Here is a 20,896-nt window from a genome sequence, read left to right as displayed (position 1 = left end):
TATCTGTTATAGCTAGTTGATTTATAACCTGAAAATTAAATAACATCAGTACTCATGCCCTCGCACCCACCTGTGGCATATTTTTTATATTGTAATATGGGTTCTGATTGATTTTCTTCTTTTAAAGCACTACCAAATATTTGTTTACTAAAACATTGTGCTAAGCAATCCCTACAACATATAGCACAACAAGTGCAATAGGACTTTTTTTTTTCTTTATCTACTGGAGGGCTTTTCCTTAAGAAGTATATACAGTAGTTTGGTTTGGTTTTATCCGTTCTCTAGTACCTCTGTTGGAGTTACGAGTTAACACCATTTATGATGGTTTTGTTGTTAAAGTGAATCCAGCAGTAACTAAATTGAGATGATTTGTTACCACTTGTTATTTTAACTCTGAAAATCCATTTCAGATGGACTTAAAGGAGCGAGGGGAATCCAATCACTAAAGAGAGCTGAGCGACAAACTGTGTTACAGACCCTGTGTGCTCTTGTCACAGTGACTCAGTCTCTGTCCCAGGCTGCCCAAAGGCCAATGCTGAATGTTCGTACCCATTATTCTGGGGTACTTCAAGGCCTGGACACACTAAATAAACACAGAGAAATTGGCTTAATGTAAGAACTTCTAAGTTCAAAGTTTTTTGCATCTCTAATAGCCTTGTGAGAATAGGTGAATAAAGGTTTAGGTTTTTTTCCTCCGTAAAGCCCTCTGGGCTTACAGTGTCGCTTTGAAAATCTCTGATGTAGTTCAGGCTGTGGTTTGGTGATAAAGGGGCTTGAGTGGCAAAATTGGCTTGAAATATTCTACTATCATTAGGCAGCTGTTTTTCCTCAAATTTCCCCCTGGGGTTTTTTTTTGAGTTGTTTCTAAATTCAGATCAGTCCCCTTAACCAATCTATAGTTTAGCCTTATAGCGTCAGCATAGGAAGAGAAACAAGTGATTGGGATGTGAAGGAGGACCCAGTAATTCTGTGAAAACCCCAGCATTGCCAAACCTAATTTCCGTAGGGACAGAATCCCTAGGGTATACTGCAAAAGTCTAGAAGACAGCTGACTTTCATCGGAGGTAGCACAACATAAACAACCAAGATCCCAACCTTAAAGAGAGATTCATTTCAAGCATGTTGACATAGAAAAAAAAAAGTAATGATACCAATTTTTGTTTTACAAAACCACAGGTTTTTCAGAAACTGCAACTCCAACAATTCTGAAAAAAGAGATATGCTTCAGCTGAATGCAAGGTATAGTTATTGAGAATCTCAAATGCAACAAAACAGAATAGGCCATGTTGCTAATCTTATCCTAATGTAATCTGAAATATTTTCACTAGCTTTACAGTGGTGTAAAGTAGCAGAATCTGCTTTACTAACTACAGGAAAGAAAGTAATCCAGTTGGAAAGAACTATTAAAAACATCTTCACTGGGCTGGTCTAGGTTGAAACTGCAGAACAGTGTTTTAATTTTTTACTTTCCCCAAATTTTCAACTCTTATAACTCAATCATCCTTCCTATCTAACATCCCAGTTTAAAGTGGGAATCCATTACAAGTTCTTCATATTTCTTCACCTATTTCATGCAGTGTTTTTTAGATTTGAAAAGCACTTCATGAATCATTCAGTGGTTGCTAAAAATGAATAATAATGAGCCCAATTCAATTATCATGCCAGCTGCTGATTTCCTTCTGATGGCTGACTTTATGCTATGGAGAGGAATCCTTATGCTAAATCTCACCTGCCTGTAGGAAATTGATTCCATTACAATTTTAAAATGAGAACTGCCCGCAATTATGTTCCTACATAGAATAATTTGGGTTTAGCTATTAAAAATAAGTGACAGTGAGGACATCTGAGTGTATTTTAACATCTGGTCAAACAGCCTGGATCTTTGTGTCCAGTAAGAGACTTCATTTGTAATGAGAGTTACTGTGCTATAACTAATGCCACACAACCACATAAATAGGTATTCTACCAAAGGCAGTATCTCCAATGGTGTTTGCTTAATGAACCAAGGATTTATTTAAAAGCTTGGTCTTTGCAGTTTAACAAGCACATGATTATAGTTTTACAATTGCCCCTAGACAGGGAGTACTCTTTTCATCTTACTGAGAAAAAGGATGAATGTAATTTCAAAGATACTACGTTGCCTCACTGGGGTTTTGTTTGTTTGTTTTTTAAACTAGCTATCTCTAATCATACATAACACCTGAAAGCTCTCAAACACCAATAAATTTATCCTTCCTAAAATTTCTGTGACAAAGTTAATTATCATTATTGGCTTTATAAAGAAGAGAATTCAAGCTCATCTCTTGGAGCCCTGGTGATGTTGTCCTGTGCCAGAGGTTATCCAGAAAATGAAAGATCCAAGAGTTGAACCCGGTCACCCTTCTTTCAATTCGAGGTCTCACCCTCAAGATCAATCTTTTCTTATTTTTCTTTTCTGCTAAGCATTTCTGAGGAGTCTGCATTTTTGTGCCCCACCATTGTTCAGTAGAAAAGATGATCACGACATATAGACATGCATACATTCACACATGCTCATAGGTGGTAAGAGCATGGTAGGTAACAAAACAAGTCATTTGTTTTCACTGTTTGCATTGCCTATGGAAAGTTTAACCACTAGGATGTAGCAGAGCTTTCAGACATAGTGAACATTAGGATGAAATAAAAAAATCAACTGGTACAAAGGTGGAGAGAATCTTTTCCAGTGGGAGGCACAGAAATAGCAATAGCACTGTTGAATGCTACAGTTTCTGTAGGTGCACAGAAACGCAAGCAATGTTCAAATTCAGTTTCTGGTTTACCCAATAATTATGTCACATCATTATTTTCATAAACTGATGGAGTCCAACCTATAACTAAGCTGATATCCTTCTCCTTTTTTATTCAAATTGTGTCAGAATATTTAAAACCTGACATGGATTATTGTATAGATAAGTGAAGCAAAAGAAAATAAATGAACAAATCTTTAATTGCACACATACATGTCTAGTGATGCACAAAATTCCAAAGTCCAACCAGTTAAATTTGTGTATCCTATTCAATCATTGTATGCTTCCCAATAGTTTAGTGAAGAAAGACAGCCAACCTCTGAGGACTATTTAGCCCACACAGGACCTGAGTCACTCTGCAGAAGTGCCTGTCTCTCATGATGGATTACAGATGGATCCCAGCAAAATCAGGCTTCCAAACTGGTGCCTTGAATACATACAGTTCAGATGTGGATTCAGAACTTTTTCTCAGAGATTTTACCTTTGCGTCCTTGCTCTTGGACCTATAGGTATGCAAACATGTAGTAGAAAAACATTGTTAGCATGCATTTAGAATGAAGTTAAGAGTCTAAGGGCAAAAGCATGTGATCAGACCCAGCTGATTGTGGTTTAAATTACCATCTTTCAGCTGAGATGTTTTAATTCCTAGCCTATTGCAACTTTGCAAGTGGCTAAAATTCTACAAGTGTTTTCCCTGGAAAACTTGGCTTGTTCTTCTGAGGTTTAGAGACCTCATGGTAATTTTCCAGCATAAACTGGACCCCTATCTGTTTTACATACATTGTGTGTAGCATTTCAAATGCAGGTTTGCTACCATTTTCTGTCCCTACTGATATATCTTCAACGGGTACATCTCAGACTCTTTTCTGCTAAAGACTTAGTCACGCTGTCTTTCTGGGGCTGACATGAGCATACACGCAGACTTTTTTTGTGTTTCCAACTGGGGAGGCCTTAGCCTATGGCATCCTTTCCTTGTCCCTGGTGTGTGACCCTGTGCTTTGTATTTCTAGTTTCAATCCACTTTTATTACTTCAGTCCTTCAGACTGTCAGTCCAGTTCATTCGGTATGGTTTTCCATCTTCACCTTTCTACTGAGGTCTTACTGCTTTGTGTCATTGGCAGATGTTGTTAGCATACTCTGAATTTTTGTATCAATATCAGTAAAACACATCTGGTTCCGAAAACATCCTTTGAAACATCACCAGTAATCTTCTTCTATCCCAGTAATATCCCTTTTGGTCCTAATGTTGTTTTCTTCCCCTAAAGCAAGTTGTGATTCTTTTGTATTTCTAGAGTACCTTATCCAGAATATTTTTTTTTTCCTAAGTGGCATTGTATCCAATAAATATGATCATACCAGCTAGATTTCCTGTGTTCCTTTTCTTAAAATATCAGTTATCTTATAAAGAGAGATGCCAGGTTAATCTGGCATAATGATAGTCCATTTTGGGCTAAAGCTGTTATTTGTTATATTCCATTTTTTATTACCTCAGTGTCTCTAGCTATGCAATGCTTCATAATTTATTTCAAATCCTTGCACAGCTCATGAGGTCAGAGCCACTTGGTTTTTTGTTGCCTGGATCATGTACATCCCTTTTTCTTGAAAGAAAAAAAAGTTAGGGTTTTTTATTTTTCAGACATTTGATTGCCAGCCTGATAGATTCATTAAAAGTCTTTGTTATTAAACTGGTCTTTCATGTGCAAGTATTGTAAATGCTCTCGAGTAGAGATTATGGGGTTTCGCCCTCCTGGTCTAGACACTTCCTTAAAAACAGTTTTATGTCTTTGTTTTGTTCTCATCTTGGATGAGTAATTTTCATTTCCACAGTCTGTATCATTAGCAACACTGCATTTGCTACTGTAGTCAACATCACCATATTAATTTTGTTTTGGACTGTCTGTAAATTATCTTTAATCTTAACTGCTTTTTGCTGCTTTGTGAGGCCACTCTTTTTCCTGTTTTCTTTTTATTTTGATGATCAAAGTACATTTTAGTACTTGCAATTTTGCAAGATCTGACCCTGCCTAACATTTTCTGTTCTCACTTTCTCCATATATTTTCTGACATCTGACAGTTTTCCTTGCATATTAGTTTCATTTTCCACCCTACAAGCTTTCTGCATACTCCAGATATACTCTCTGAGGTGACTGCTCATCTAGTTAGAAATGGAGCCCTTTGTTATAAAAGGTTTTTCCACATGTTTGAAGCTGCAAGTTTTTCACAGCCACAGCCACAGTCTTTTTCTTAAAGGAATTCAAGCACTTCCTTGAGTTTTCATTATTTCCCTTATTTTCTGATTTTTTTTTAAGTGAAATTCTGATTTATTTATGTTTAGCATTTATTCATGTTACAGCCTTTTTAAAAAAAATTGAATTAATGTGTCATCACTTACTCTGGGATATAGCTTTCTTTACCAACTATTTAGTAAGGTCTTGTAGCTCACTTTTCTTGTGTTCTGTGTCACATCCCCAGATACCTGGGTCTAGCCCTTATTGGTAGAATTCATTTTCTGGGAAGTTACATCACCTCACAATTTCATAGTACTATTTACTCCTTATTTACTATTTCATAATATTATTTACTTTCTAAATAATACAGAAATTTATATACAACAAAGGGGATCCTACACAGACCTTTCTGAAAGGAATCTGAAACCAATTAGAAACCTTTTGTACCCTCTCTGATTTTCTTACAGCTTATCACATACTTGGTTTATAGTTCATCGCATCACTATTTTTGCCATGAGGAAGACCATAAGATTGGTACGTGTCGATGTGGGAAATAAGCAAGAAGAGGATTACTGTGTCAAACTGACTTGCAGATCTGCTGCATCATGTGACAGGGAAGATACACTGAGTTTTACAAGCTGTTGCAGGCAGTTTTCTGGCCTTCTACACTTCAATATAGTCATCTCACTCAAATTTTTGGGCAGAATATTGCCATTGCTTTACAATTTAAAAAAATATCCAGCTGACAAAATTAGGATATTTTAAGGGGGTGGTCAAGGTGAAAAATCACTAATACAATCTTACAAATTCCTATAAGTTAAATTCCTTATAGTTGCTTTCAGTTGCATGCAAGAGATCTTCCATTATTTCTCTCAGTTTAATTTCATTATTTTCAGTTTTTTGTATTTTCTTGTTAAATAAAGCCAAGAAACTGCTCTGTATGAATACTCTCATGCAAGTCATTTATTCATTTTCTTTAAGCAGGCTGTATGAATTTTAAGTGAAATTATTTTTTTCCTTGATCCACCATATGTTAGATTAGTGCATCTCTAACAGAGAGGTTAGTGCTGCTGGACCATCAGTACTAACCAGCAGCGGCTTCTGCCTTACTCTGTCGTTTAGACATGGGAGAGGGAAAATCAGTCCTCCTTTTATTAGAGCATCTTTTCTTCACCAGCAGACATCAAACTCTTAAATCACAAGAGTGCCTAACATGGAGAATGCAAAGTCATTGTGATAAGTAATCCTTGAACAGAAGGAAAATACAGGGAGATGGTTATGTTTGGGGTCTTTTAAGCTACCCTAGGACTTATCACCATTTTCTGGAATGGCTTATGCTGTCACCTGTCAGTGAAGCAGAGTAATCACAAGAGTAGGTTTTTATTATATATTTTATATCCTACTTTTTTTCCTGGTCCTTTACCAACAGAGAGCTATTCAGCAATTTTTAAGGTGGCAACTCCTGTTTTAAAACAAGAACTAACGTGATTCTCTCATATGTTTTTGAACTATGTTTTTCTCAGCTATTGAACTGTGTTTTGTCTTAGGACCATCTTGGAAGGCAAAAAAATTTTATTGAGCAGCAAAAGACACTCCTTTTTGTCATTAAAATTTTCTATATACAATAGTTATTTAAATTCCTTCTTATTGGCAGCAGACTGGGCTTGTATTTTCAGGCAGTTGACTCTAACTGCAGGCAACAGATGCATTTAAAATAGACAGCAATAAGATTCTATTTTTGAGATGTAGTGATTGGAAGGGAACATTCTTCTGTCAATCAGATATACATTCAAATGGTATTTATTTTAAAATTGAACATTCTAGCTTAAAAGATTTGCAATTGTTTTCACATTTACTACCTAAAATTAGAAAGGAATGCTAAAGAATTAAGTGATAGAAATTTGCACCTGGAATTTAGTGTGGAATATGATACTTAATGTGCAATATAAATTGTGTAAGTTGTCAATTCATCTGCATATTTGGGTATTTTTCAAGAAAACGAAATAATTTTTAAAAACAAACTTTCCTTGCTTTTATAATTCTTCATGTTATTAGATATGTTACAAATTTTAAGCAATGTATTATTCAACTGGTTAACATGCCATGTTCTAATAGATAGAGCAGCTGCATTGGTTCTTTAAGATACTTCACACTTAGCAAATAATCATAAGTAAATATCATCCTATGTGTATCAGAATAGACTACATTGCCAGTATTGTGTCAATATTTAAAGACAAAATTCAGTTCTGCAGCAGCAGCCAAGTAGAGTCTAAGTGGGTGGGAGAGGGCTGGAGGAACCAGTAGCCAGAGGAGGCTTCAGAAAGAAGGATTTGCACCTCTCATTAGAGGTAGGACCTGCGGCTGCTGCTGCTTGAGGGAGTTACTGCTTGCTGCTGTAGCTGGCCCTCTCCACGCTCCTTTTCAGGCTTTGTACCACAATAGTTAATCCCGTGTCCTCAGGCTGCAGTTTCTAGCTGTTCTTTGCCTTCAGCTGGCCAAGCTGGTGAATGGAATCTCTGCACTTGGAGTTTTGTTGTGTTAGTAATAGTTAACAGTAGACAAATATGGGAATGAGAAAGAGATGAAAGTAGTAATAAAGCCCATTGTTCATACAGGATGTTTTAGTTCTGTATTCCTTCTTAAAATAAGAATTCATATGTAGACCTATCAAAATTACTTACACTAGATTTCAAAGTCATGGTGATTTCAGGTGTCTCCTCATATTTAAGATCATATTTATTCATTTCTATTTTTAATTGCATATGATCTACGTTAACTGAATCTGTTAATCATGTTCATTTAAAACTATAATTGATGGAATCTATTTTAAAAGCTGGATTAGAAAATATCACTTTCTGAATGAAAAAAAGGACTTGACACACTCTTTCCTTCCATTGCTAGGCCATGGGAAGTGTGACTGTGGGAAGTGCAAATGTGATGAAGGCTGGTATGGTGAAGCTTGTCAGTATCCAACTACTTGCAATCTTACACGGAAGAAAAGCAATGAAATGTGCAAGAATTCTCAAGATATCATCTGTTCTGGTGCAGGTAAGATGTCTTTTGTTGCTTTTGATGGCTTGATGTTCTCCTTGTGTTGTCTTGAGAATCATTGTAATTTCTTTTCAGTTAGGAATTTTGCAGAGTTTGTTTCAAGAGACTGAGAAATAACTATGTATACTAAAATGCTTAATTTTCCTATAGGCCTATTCCTATGCATATGATGTGCACTGATTCAGAATGCCTACTTTAGTACTCTAGTTTATCCATAGCTATTTTAGGTTGATGAAACTGCAGCTGTGTCATGTATTTTGCCCATCAAAATGTTATGGTAATGGCATTAACACAGAAAGTGATGTCATTTTTTTTGTATTTGTGTTTATAGCATGCAGAAATGGCATTTGCAAGTATTTTTCTGGGACATTTATAAGCTATACAATTTTTTGAGACACTTCTGATCTGTAACAGTGATTACTAAAAACAGTTGTGGAAGTTCTGCTAAATCATTTTAATAGGGTACTTCCACCTTCACTTTTCTGATTTAGTAACTCTCTTTTCTCTAATTCTTTAATTTTATAACTCATAATAACTTAAATAGGAAGTCCTTTCCTTAAAAAAGTAAGAGGAAGAAACGGCTTTTCAGAAGACTTCACTGCAGAATGGTAAAACTTTGAAGGGCATTTGCTACCAGTCAAGGTTTGAGACCAGAAACTGCCTTCCAGTTTTTCCATTACATTGATCTCCAAGTGAAAGAATATTTCAAGAACCCCACTTCTGCTCACTATTGCTGGCCCTTAATTTCTGTCTGGGTTCATACATTTTCATACAACTACATTTCTCACAAGGTAGTTGCTGACATGGACAAAGAACCCAAAGGATTTGTGGGACTTGCTACAAAGAACCTAGCCTCTCACAACAAGTTGTGAAACCAATTTAACGTAAAATTTTAAGCATACAGCATACTGAGTAAATGATACATTTCATTTATGACAATGATACAGATTGTATGAAACTCATGATTGTTTGGCTAACAAAAGAGAGACACCTAAATGAGAAACTGACTCTCAAAAATAAGCATAGTTCATTGTGATCAGTCGAAGTACTTCAACAAGAATGTTAAGACCTTTTTTTCCTCTTTCTTTCCTCGGCTAGAAGTGGCCCCAGTCTGTTCATCACTGAGTCTTCACAGGAAAACCAACGTAGCTGAACAACCACTAAAAGTGGCTAAGAGGGGAGTGTTTGTGAGATCAAGAGAAGACTAAATGCTTCCAGTTTTGCTGGTATTAAACAGGATAGGAATTCCAATGGGACGGGCTAGGGAGTTTGGGGTAACTTTGGCAGGCTGTTGCCATACATTTTTTCTCTTGATGGGATTGTCTTTTGACCTACTGCCAACGTTGCCTTTGGGGTCTGAGCTCTGTTTTTTTAATTGCCAATAAAAGATGGGAAGGGATGACATGAGTTGTTGCAAAACCAGTCCTCTGCTGACACACAGCTAACCATTTATTGTAATTCTTTTAATGAACCAATCAAGATCCACCTAAAATTTAACTTTTCTGACTCAACTGTTCCTACTACGCCATCTGGACACTCACAAATCTATGGGACCTGATGGGATCCATCCAAGAGTACTGAGGGAACTGGCAGAGGTCCTTGCCAAGCCACTCTCTATCATCTATCGGTGATCCTGGTCAACAGGGGAGGTCCCAGAGGACTGGAGGCTTGCCAATGTGACTCCCATTTATAAGAAGGGTCGGAGGGAGGATCCGGGGAACTACAGGCCTGTCAGCCTGACCTCGGTACCGGGAAAGATTATGGAATGGTTTGTTTTGAAAGCACTCACACGGCAGCTCCAGGATAAGAGGGGGATCAGGCCCAGTCAGCATGGGTTTACGAAAGGCAGGTCCTGCTTGACCAACCTGATCTCCTTCTATGACCAGGTGACCCGCCTAGTGGAAGAGGGAAAGGCTGTGGATGTTATTTTCCTAGACTTCAGCAAGGCCTTTGACACTGTCTCTCATGGCATACTCCTGGAGAAGCTGGCATCTTGTGGCCTGGATAAGTGCACTATTCACTGGGTGAAAAACTGGCTGGATGGCCGAGCCCAGAGGGTCGTGGTGAATGGGGTGAAATCCAGTTGGCGGCAGGTCACGAGTGGTGTTCCCCAGGGCTCGGTGTTGGGCCCTGTTCTGTTTAATATCTTTATTGATGATCTGGATGAGGGGATCGAGTGCACCCTCAGCAAGTTTGCAGACGACACCAAGTTGGGAGGCAGGGTCGATCTGCTGGAGGGTAGGAAGGCTCTACAGAGAGATCTGGACAGGCTGGATCGATGGGCCGAGGCCAATTGTATGAGGTTCAACAAGGCTGAGTGCCGGGTCCTGCACTTGGGTCACAACAACCCCACGCAGCGCTACAGGCTTGGGGAAGAGTGGCTGGAAAGCTGCCCGGTGGGAAAGGACCTGGGGGTGCTGGTTGACAGCCGGCTGGATATGACCCAGCAGTGTGCCCAGGTGGCCAAGGCGGCCAACGGCATCCTGGCCTGTATCAGAAATGGTGCGGCCAGCAGGAGCAGGGAGGTGATCGTCCCCTGTACTGGGCACTGGTGAGGCCGCACCTCGAGTCCTCTGTTCAGTTTTGGGCCCCTCACTACAGGACAGACATGGAGGTGCTGGAGCGTGTCCAGAGAAGGGCAACCGAGCTGGTGAGGGGCCTGGAGCACAAGTCTGATGAGGAGCGGCTGAGGGATCTGGGATTGTTCAGTCTGGAGAAGAGGAGGCTGAGGGGAGACCTTATCGCTCTCTACAACTACCTGAAGGGGGGTTGTAGTGAGGTGGGTGCTGGTCTCTTCTGTCAGGTGGCTGGAGATAGGACGAGAGGAAATGGCCTCAAGTTGAGGCAAGGGAGATTTAGGTTAGATATTAGGAAAAATTTTTTTACTGAGAGGGTTGTCAAACATTGGAATGGGCTGCCCAGGGAAGTGGTTGAGTCACCATCCCTGGAGGTATTCAAAAAGCGAGTGGACGGGATACTTCAGGACATGGTTCAGTGGGCATTGTTGATGGTTGGACTTGATGATCTTGAAGGTCTTTTCCAACCAAAATGATTCTATGATTCTATGATTCTAATCCTTTGTCAGAGTAACTAACTAGGGCATTCTACCTAAACCGAGATTCTCTACGTGAGCAATTTCCACTTCTAGTCAATGGGAAGGAATGGACACTTTTAGGACACAATCTGTCTGACCTCTTTAGATGCCCAATTTAAGAATCAATTTTTCATTTTATCTGTTTTTTTGTTTGGGAATTTCTTAAAATTTTTATTTGTATTTATTTTCCAAGTAATTGTACAAATAATTCTAGTTCTGTATGTTACTTATGTTGTATTATCAATCAGTTGTATTATTTTATTACATTAGCTCTTGCAAATATTTTTAAAGTTTACTTTTTTAGACTGGCCATGTATGTCACAGAGCCCCATTCTACTATTCTTTGTTTGGATTAATAGGATGTTTAGTAAAACTTGTACTATACTTGTAATGGTGAAATGTAAAATGGTTTCTGCAAACTAGCTGTGTAATAGCAGCATAAAACTTCTATTTTGGAGGACTACTTTTGTGTCAATAACCATGTTTTCTAAAATATGTATGCATGTAACGTGAGGAGTATGAGCCTTGTGAATTAAGTTCCTTTTTTTTTTTTAAATGTGTACTTGCTGGCATAGTGACGCCAGTGACTGCTGAAACAGCTTGTGCAAGCCCATCGGCCACTGGGCCCCAGTTAACATGGTATTGCACAATGTTCCTACCCTTACAATTTTAATAAAGGTGATAGAGGTAGGGAAAAGGGGCGTCTTATATGACCACCATAGCAATACTTTTTTTTCTAATGTGATTTTATAGTATTTTTGCTTTTTTGACTGTATAACTCCTTAATATGTTTGTTTATGGCTGTTGTATGTTACCGTGTATTATGTTCTGAACTAGAAAATATTCAGGAGGAAGAGAAGACAGTTGTTTGCTTTGCCCTGGCAACTGCACTCCAGGTCAGATAGATTCTCTGAGGGAAAAGAGGGGATTCTTCCTTCCCTGGGAGCAACAAAACAACCTTTTTCTGTTTGGGAGGGTGGGTCATGGAAAGAGGCAGCCACTGAGGTGAGGGGGCAACCCTACTCAAAAGACCAAGAAGCAAAATATGTAACCAGACCAGAGATGACAGAAAAGAGATCTGTTTACAAACCCATTTCCATCCTTTGCATCGCCTGAGAGCTCTGGCTTTTCCTTAGGCTGGAAAGTTTTCTCTTGTGGTTTATGTTGTGAGAAAACCCAGCACTACACTTCCAAAGCATTTGGGAGTCCTGGGGGTACTTACCTTGAGAGAGAATTTCAGGCAGACCCATGTTCTCAAACCACTCGCTGACATGGGTAAAACCCATCTTACTTGTGACAAATCAGCAAGTGTCTTTATTATAGCTCTTAATGTTGTTGCAAGATCTACTCTTTTCTGAGACATCACCCACAAACTGAAGAAAAATGAGCCCTAAAAGCTTAAAGTTAGATTGAGTGCAAGTCCTGAAATAATAAGATATTATTATAGAGGTTCCTGCCATTCTTCAAATGAATGAAATAATTTGTAATGTGGACATCAATACCACTGGAAAAACATGCACTTTGGAGTAAAATTGTTGATATGCTATTGTAATACTTACGGTTTGTTTAATAATGCTATGAATGTATTTCTCTGCAATTAGCTTGTCTGTTGTATAATTAATGTATTGCTGTGGTAATTGCTTTCTAGCTTGAGTCCTTTTTTCCTGACATCTCATCATAAGGTCTTCATGCAGATGTTCCTCACCAATGTTTCCTTCCTTTGATTCCTGTTTTTTTCTCCAAGGCTACACTTAAAAAATCTTAATCCTCAGAAGATATCTGTAGAAAAGGGACTAGAGACTAGAGTGAGAAGGAACTTTGTGAACGTAGGCAGACATATTTTCAGGTCCTCAGTAGCCATGCCCTGTTACTTTCATCTAACATGGCTGTGGAACTGGAAGAAAACAGGCTTCATTCTTGAGAAGATGACTAAATTAAATTTTCTCCTTTCAGTAAGCAGAAGATATATTTTCCAAAGCTGACTTCATACCTCAATTGTATGAAGTCAGACAGGCAGCTCTAGGAGTGAATTTTACTTAGGAAAATATGGTGCTCCTTATTAAGAATGAACCATCTGAATGTTGTATCTATTTACTACTAAGATTAGGCTTTTTATTGATATGGATTGTTTCTGTGTCTGTCTTTACTTGGCTGGATGATCTTTAGATTTCAGCCTTCTCAAAAATAAAATATGTACCATTTCTGATGGACTAATGAAACTCTTCCCATAAACTGCAGTCATTGAGTACTGTTTTAAATGTTTACAGGCACGTGTCAGTGTGGCAGGTGTAAATGTGCAAACTCAGAAGGAAATGGCCTGGTCTATGGTAAATTTTGTGAATGTGATGACAGAGAATGCATAGATGATGAGACAGAAGAGATTTGTACAGGTATGTATTTTAGTGAGTACAAGAAGAATGGTGAAGATTAATACAGGCTGTTATAAAATCATTTAATTGTGTGGACCTACAAAATATCTTTACTGAATGTATGACAAAATAAAAGTAACTGTATTTGCAAGAATTTAGCTTTCAAATTGTAAGTAGGAATTTCTGATGCAAAAATGAGCTAAGGAGGAGGTTAAAGAATGAAAAAATCCTGTGGCATCCTCCTCGTTTTGGAAGAACTGCAAAGAGGATTATACAAGGTAATTCACTAAGGTAATTCATAGCACAGTGTGTCTGTCTTCAGTAGAATACAAGAAATGTGAATGCTTTGTGGCACAGATGAGAGCAAGATGGAGGACAGAAAAAAAAACAAAAAAGAAAAATAGATTATTAAGAGTTTTGTCAAGGAAGCAAAAATTAAAAAGAACAAGAATAAATGTAGGATGAGAACTCAGAAGCAATTCAGGAGATAAAAAGGGAAAGGAACAAATAAAGAAAAATTTCATCTGTGATAGGAAAGGCAAGAGAATAAGATGGAGTGATAGAAAAGCAACCAAAATTCAAACTGTGCTTTCATTTCATTATAAGATAGGAACCTGGCAATTAAATATTGTGCAATACCCACCATTTATGGCATTATAAATGCTGTTGCCTATATTACTAGGAGGCTTGTCCTTCAGCTGGAAGGTGCTACAAATATTTTTCAAGCTATACACATGCGTACTGTGTTTATATGCATATATAGGAGGGTTTGGAACTGCTCTTAGACTATTCATACTTGGACAGTAGTGCTTGCTCTCTGTGTGTGTATAGAGAGAGTACTTGTGTAAAATAGCTTTATCTGTCTTTATCTTTACACAGAGAACAAAATAAATTCTATTTATTTAAGTGCCTTTGAAGGCAAAAATAACTTTTTTTTGCATAGAATTAGGTAGAGATTTTAAATAAGGGTAAACAGAATGGTCCTCTGAAGTGCAAATCCAGGCATGGAGTACAATATTTCCAGTAATTGCCTAAAATTAAATGAGTGGAGGGCAGTAATTTGCCAGTGATTCTATTTATAATTATTTGCTTATAACCATTACATATGGTACCAAATATGATAAAAATTTACCATGTATTTAGTTCCAGTAAATTCTCCTTCTGCGGTTTTTGTCAGGTTTTTTTCCCCACTTGTGTTGCTGCTGGTTTATATTGTTAGGTTTTTCTTAGCTTTTATTTCCCCTTGTTTCATCCAGTGGTACCATATTCCAAAACAGACCAGATGCATCTCTGAAAAAACTGGTGTTATGTGTATGCAGAAATCAAAGTATGCTGACATAAAAGGACAAAAAAATGTTGGTAGATTCAAGTCTCTAAGGTCTGTGATTCATCAATATAAAAGCCCTCATACCTTATGTAAGGTTTGGAGCCTTCTAAAGTAAATAAAAGGTAAAAACTAGTGGTGTGTTTGACTTGGTTAGGTTGTTGTAAACCGAAAAGTTTATGCATGTAGGTTATGAGTGTTAGATTTTGCTTTGTTTGTAACAAACCTCTACAGTACGTAACCGTATGTTGAACCAGGCCTTACACAGGAAAAATGGACAGCACATGAACTGAAGGTCAAAGGTACATAATTCCATCACGGAAAAAGCAGACCCCACATGCCTATTTGGTTATTGCTTCTCTCTCCCATCCCAATGTCTCCTTTAATACCCTCTGTGCCGTCTTTCCTTCCACAGGATTTCCACCTCAGGAATCTTTTATGTTTATTTATGAAGTACTAAAGAAACAGTGTTCCAACCCCATTCTGCTTAGCTAGCAACAGCCCCTGGGTATTCTCCACAGACACAGTGAACCTAATCAGTGCCTGTTGTACTTTCACAGTTTGTGTAGCACCTGCTTAGTTGCTACGTATCCTTTATTGCCCTTGAAGGTATAGACAGGTCTTGAAGATTTTAATTGTCTTCAAAGAAAGCCAACTCAGGAAGATCAAACTAGTGAAAAAACAAAAGCTTCTATTTACACACATGTTTCTAAAGCCTGCAGCTGTGAGCTGGGATTTTATCCTGGAAAAGCATACAATGCCATGCTGAGATATGGCTAACATGCATTTTAATCTTTGCACAGGGGGACTGCATTTCTTAAGCAAATCAGTTCTTAAGGCAGAGTTAAAAAGATATATCAAGCTTTTCCAGCCACAGTTGGATTTTTATCAGTCAGTTGACTGTATCACTTCTTATTTGAGGTTACATAAACTTTGGAATCAAGTTGCAGCTTATTTTTAATAAAGTATCATGGTTTCTAGCAAATTAAATTCTGACCCTGATCTTTATCTAAGACTTTATTTCTCTAATGGAGTGATTTTTGTCTTCAGTGAAGAGCAAGAAGTAGTGGCAAATTGTATCATTTTATTCATATTTATTTGAGGACTATACAAGTGTGAGTGAAGAATGAAGTAGTGATGTTTTAATCTGCAAAAATTGCCAGTAGATCAAATGAATTTACTCCTTCACCATTTTCCCCTTTATTTCTTGTCCACTGTTCAAGAACAACCTTTTGGCAATAAGCATTATTTTAGACTGTCTTTGTTGTTTAGTTATCTAAGTAAGATGGTATTTTCATCTTCTGTTATTTTTTGACATGTAACCAAACAATTGTAATGAAAGTTCCATGTGTAACTGTAAAAACAGGAAAAAATTGTATTCCACAGGTCTAAATTTGCACTCTTGATAATTAAGGATATAAGTAGACCAGACTGTGATGGAGACGACCAGGTCTACTAAGCTTAACATACCTAGAGGGAAAAAAGGACAAGATCCTGAGTAGATCCTTCTAGTAAAGAATTAACTTATGGCTTTAAGATTAGTAAGAGTTGCAGCTACTTAATTTAAATGCTTTGTGTCATTGAAGCACATGGCAGAAGTACCTTAGTGGATCAAAATGTTCAGGAGCTGGTTTCATCAAGCCTCAGATGACCAAACTATCTTTTGGGGAGATAGGTGGTTTGTTAAATGAATATCGAAATGGTTCCTTTTACTAATTCTTATCTTTCATGAACTGTTTTATCCATGTTTAAAAACCTTCTTAACAGGTAAGAAGGGAAGCCATATACAATGTAGACAGTTTGTAGTAAATCGTGTTGCCCCTGCTGGAATTATCTGAGGAGTCAAGAACGCACACTGCTTTCTTAGACATGCCAAATACAGTGGGCAAGTGTGTCCTATCTTGACATTTAAAGCTGTGCTTAAATTTTAACTATTACATCTACTGTCTTCAAAATTTACCTATGAAGTTTCAAAAATTAAGCTTACAAATATAAAAATACTGATATTATTTTCTTAGTGTTTATTGATTAGATTTAATCTGTGATTAAATGAAGACATGTTGTAAAATAGACTTGGGGAAAAGTATAATTCAGATATCCTTTGTCTTATTTTATGTAGGCATATATGGTCTATAAATTGTTTCTATTCTGAGTAAAGCACTAAAAGTTTATAAAAGAAAAAAACAAAACAGTTAAATTGTTAATGCCTTTTAAAAACTTGCCTCTTTCTCACTGTATAAAATTTGTTTTGGCTTAAGGCCATGGAAAGTGTTACTGTGGAAACTGTTACTGTGAGGCTGGTTGGCATGGAGATAAATGTGAATTCCAGTGTGACATCACCCCCTGGGAGATCAAGAAGAGATGCACATCTCCAGATGGCAAAATCTGCAGCAACAGAGGTGTGTCATTCGCAGGTTCCTTCTATGCATATTTATATAGCTTGCTTTTATTTTACAATATGCATTTCCTGCAGTAGGACATAGATTGTGTTTGCTGATAGTTTCTGGTTTGTTCTCACCTATTTCAAATCTGGATATACGTTTCCAAGTGGGTAGACACCTGTGTTCAGGTATAACAGATCCACACCCATTTTTGGATTAAGCTGACCCAAGTTGTTCTCATCCTTCATTTTTGTAGTAAGATGAAGTAGGATAATTTGTTAGTACATCTGCTTTGGTGAGACACCTATCCCACAAAACAAAATATTAGCAGTTTTTTGACTTTGAGTGGATTGGTGCTGTAAAACCAACAGGACTGTATGTCAATTCACTCTTAAAGACGACCAAGGACCCACAGCTGAATAGGGAACATTAAAACACAAAGCTTTTAGTTTCCACTGCAACCTTAAAAAAACCCCTAAGTGTTCAGTAACAATGCTGTGGAATGCATACAGAGCTGGAAAGGTAGACTTCACACAGTATTTCTAACTAAGTGGGGTTTTATTTGCACAAAGTTCCAGAATTTGAATTTTACCTTTTACTTCTGTCTTGTTTTGCCATTTTGGATAAAAAATAGCACAAAATAAGGTTGCTTTCCTCTAGCTGCTATGTTTGGCTTCATTGAACAAAGAATTAAAAAAAAAAAGTTATTTTTTTGGCAATAGTCCAGAATAATTACAGTAGAACATAAGCGCAAGTCACACAGATACCTCTCTTAAAAACACCTCTACTGACAAAACCTTGTGTGAACCTCTCTTAAAAACCTAGTGTGAACATCTAATTATCCTGAGAGCATTTAGAAAACTCTCTTCTCTTAATTATGAGGAAATTGAAAGATTGGCTCAAATACAGAGATCATGTAGGCACATTTAGTCTTGGGACTTCAGCAGTAAGAATATTCTCTAATTCTGGAAATAATAAATATCGGAGTGGCTTCAGATCAGGTACTTTGTTTGCACCAAGAAAGTAATTTCTTGCCAAAGCAATTTTTTGTTCAAATTTCAAAATTTAATGTGCAAGTATTTCTTAAAAATTACATTGTAATTGGGGCAAATGAGGATAAATAGTATAGCTGATATTCTGAATAGCTACGAACTCCTATACAAAGGTACATTCATGGGATACATCTATATTTTTAGCCTTTCATGTATTCGTGATTTTATCCACATAATTGCTTTCCAACACAGTGTTTCTACTCTCTTTAGTCCTATTTACCCAGTTTTCTGTATTTATACATCTTGTGATATAGGTGCACTTCATCTTGTCAGTCTTGAGCCTTCTAAAAATTAAATATCGAGGCTAACGTTGCTGTCCAGCCTCCTTCAGTGCTGAGATGGATAAATTGTCTGTATCTTTCCACCAACTGTCTAGTCAACCAGCTGAGACCAAATGTGAACTTTTAGATTTTTAAACTTTGGTGAGATGGTGTTTTGCATTCCGATATCCAGGACAGCTGATCCAAATTCACTTTGAAGTTGTTTCTGCACGGATTAATCATTCTCCAGAGGCATTTCCTCATTTTCCAGGGTTGGTTTTTTTGTGTGTGTTTGTTGTTGTTGTTTTTGGGGGTTTTTTTTGGTTTGGGTTTTTTTTCCTTCTCCTTCAGTAATGTCACTGAATTGTGAAAGTATAAAAAATCAGGTGCAAATTTCTTGAGGGCTGTCTTGGTGGCTTTAGCACTAAACAGGGCAGCAGCTCTTTCTGCTTCATATAACTGTCACGTATGCACAATTGTGTAGACTTCTCTTTTTAGAGAATGTGCCCACATCTATATGTACTCTTTAGTCACAGTGTCCTGTTGTCCTCAAATGCATCATATTGTTCAGACTAATCTCAATAAGAAGACAAAGGCTTTGGTGGAGTAGCAGAAGGTGAAGCTACTCTTCAGGAAATGAACTGCACGCATCTGTAAGGTTGGGCTGCTTCTTTGTGCCAGTTGGCATCTCAGAAAAAGTAGTGAGTGCATGGCCCTGAAGCATATTTGGATTTCTGAATAAGGAAACTTTTTTGTTTTGTTTTGTTCTGACTTTTCCTAACTAAGTAGGATGCATGTTCTCTGTATATCAGTAAGGTTGTGCCAAATTAGGATCTCTGTTACATTTCACATTTCCCTTCTTATTGTAAATGACAGGCTGTGGCCCTGAATATTGACTTGGAAAAGTGGAGAAGTATCATTTTCATGTAGGTCTGTGCTGATGTTCTTCTTGGGTAAAGAATGACCTCCTAGGCATTTTCAGCTGGACTAGAATTTGGAGTCCCTTCTAGTTTAAATGTTTATCCTTTAACAATCATTAATTATCCACTGTGCCCAAGCCCAAGTCATTTAAACAGCATTGATTTTTATTGTCATTAGTGTCAGGGCAAATTACTGTTGATGTCAAAGATTTGCAACTGTTTTGTGCACTACATTTTTCTTTTGATTCCTAACAAGGCCCAATAGCAAAAAGAAACTTGAACAGGATGCCAACTTGTTTATATGAAGTATTACTACTAAATAATCATAGAAGGTTTTAAATCATAGAAGATGAGCAAACGCTCATGACTAACACTTGCAGCTTTGAAACTGCACTCCTGTGAGAGCAGAAAATTCACAAGTGTCAATTCCTGTAATCAAACTACTATTACTCTAAATTGCTCAGTTAATCTTCTATCTCTGTCTCCCCCTCGCCCCCCCTCCTCCTTTCTTAGGCACATGTGTATGTGGGGAATGCACATGCCATGATGTGGACCCAACTGGTGACTGGGGAGATATTCATGGAGATACTTGTGAGTGTGATGAAAGAAACTGCAAAGCAGTGTATGATAGATATTCTGATGACTTCTGTTCAGGTAAGGAATATATATAAAAGGAACCTATGTGTAGTTTTGTAACAAAAGCATCCAAGTGGTCTGATCTTGCTCTTTCTTGGTGTTCCAATTCTCGTTTTCCTACCTTAAAACATACCAAGCTTTAGCTGTTTTTTGGGGGAACAGACTTTTTAAATTAAAAGACATAATTCTGTAAAAAATTAAAAAAAAAGTTTCCAGTTCTAAAGCTTTTTTAAAACATGTCTTTTTTTCTATGACTTTTCACAAAATTCTGTAAATATGAAATACTTTTAGGTGCCCATCTCCCTTCTAATACTCTTGTCTTCAGTGTAATGTAACATAATTTGGAGAATGGTTGAAACTTTAAAATATATATACCCTTCCTTGGGGAAATTTAAATTTCAAAATCTGTTAGATCAAATTTTATTTGTTATTTCATTTTATATGGCAGGGAGAGGACAAGCGAGAGGAAGAAATTTGAGGAAAAGTGAATTAATGAGTTAATGAAAAACACTGAGAATACCAATTGACCTGACAACAAGTAGACCATCAATATGTGGAAAATATGAATGTGTGGTCCAACTACACATCACTGACTGTACATCTTAGACACTTTCACCTTCCTTTTTTCTTCTACTTGTACCTCAGAGCATTATATTCAAATTAGTTAAGGTCCATCCAAGGTTTGCAGTGTATTTAGATTGATGCTCCATGTATCAACTAACAAAAGCTGAGATTCTGAGAGAGACCTTGCATACAATTTTGTATAGTTACCAATAAAGATGCTAATACTGGGCAGGAGAGGACTTTGATCAATA

General features: G+C 37.3%; 1 protein-coding gene across 1 annotated transcript in view; it reads left to right on the top strand.

The window, feature by feature from the left end:
- ITGBL1 (integrin subunit beta like 1) overlaps window positions 1–20,896 on the top strand; it is a 150,011-nt gene that overhangs the window by 53,869 nt on the left and 75,246 nt on the right. The window contains exons 3-6 of the mRNA XM_052785922.1: window positions 7,896–8,042; window positions 13,407–13,529; window positions 17,091–17,231; window positions 19,959–20,099. Of these exons, the coding sequence (XP_052641882.1) occupies window positions 7,896–8,042; window positions 13,407–13,529; window positions 17,091–17,231; window positions 19,959–20,099 (552 nt within the window). The remainder of the gene's footprint in view (window positions 1–7,895; window positions 8,043–13,406; window positions 13,530–17,090; window positions 17,232–19,958; window positions 20,100–20,896) is intronic.

This window comes from Harpia harpyja, chromosome 4, assembly GCF_026419915.1.
Source record: "Harpia harpyja isolate bHarHar1 chromosome 4, bHarHar1 primary haplotype, whole genome shotgun sequence".
In the NCBI taxonomy this organism is placed as follows: Eukaryota; Metazoa; Chordata; class Aves; order Accipitriformes; family Accipitridae; genus Harpia; species Harpia harpyja.
This window is presented reverse-complemented; position numbering and strand designations above follow the sequence as displayed.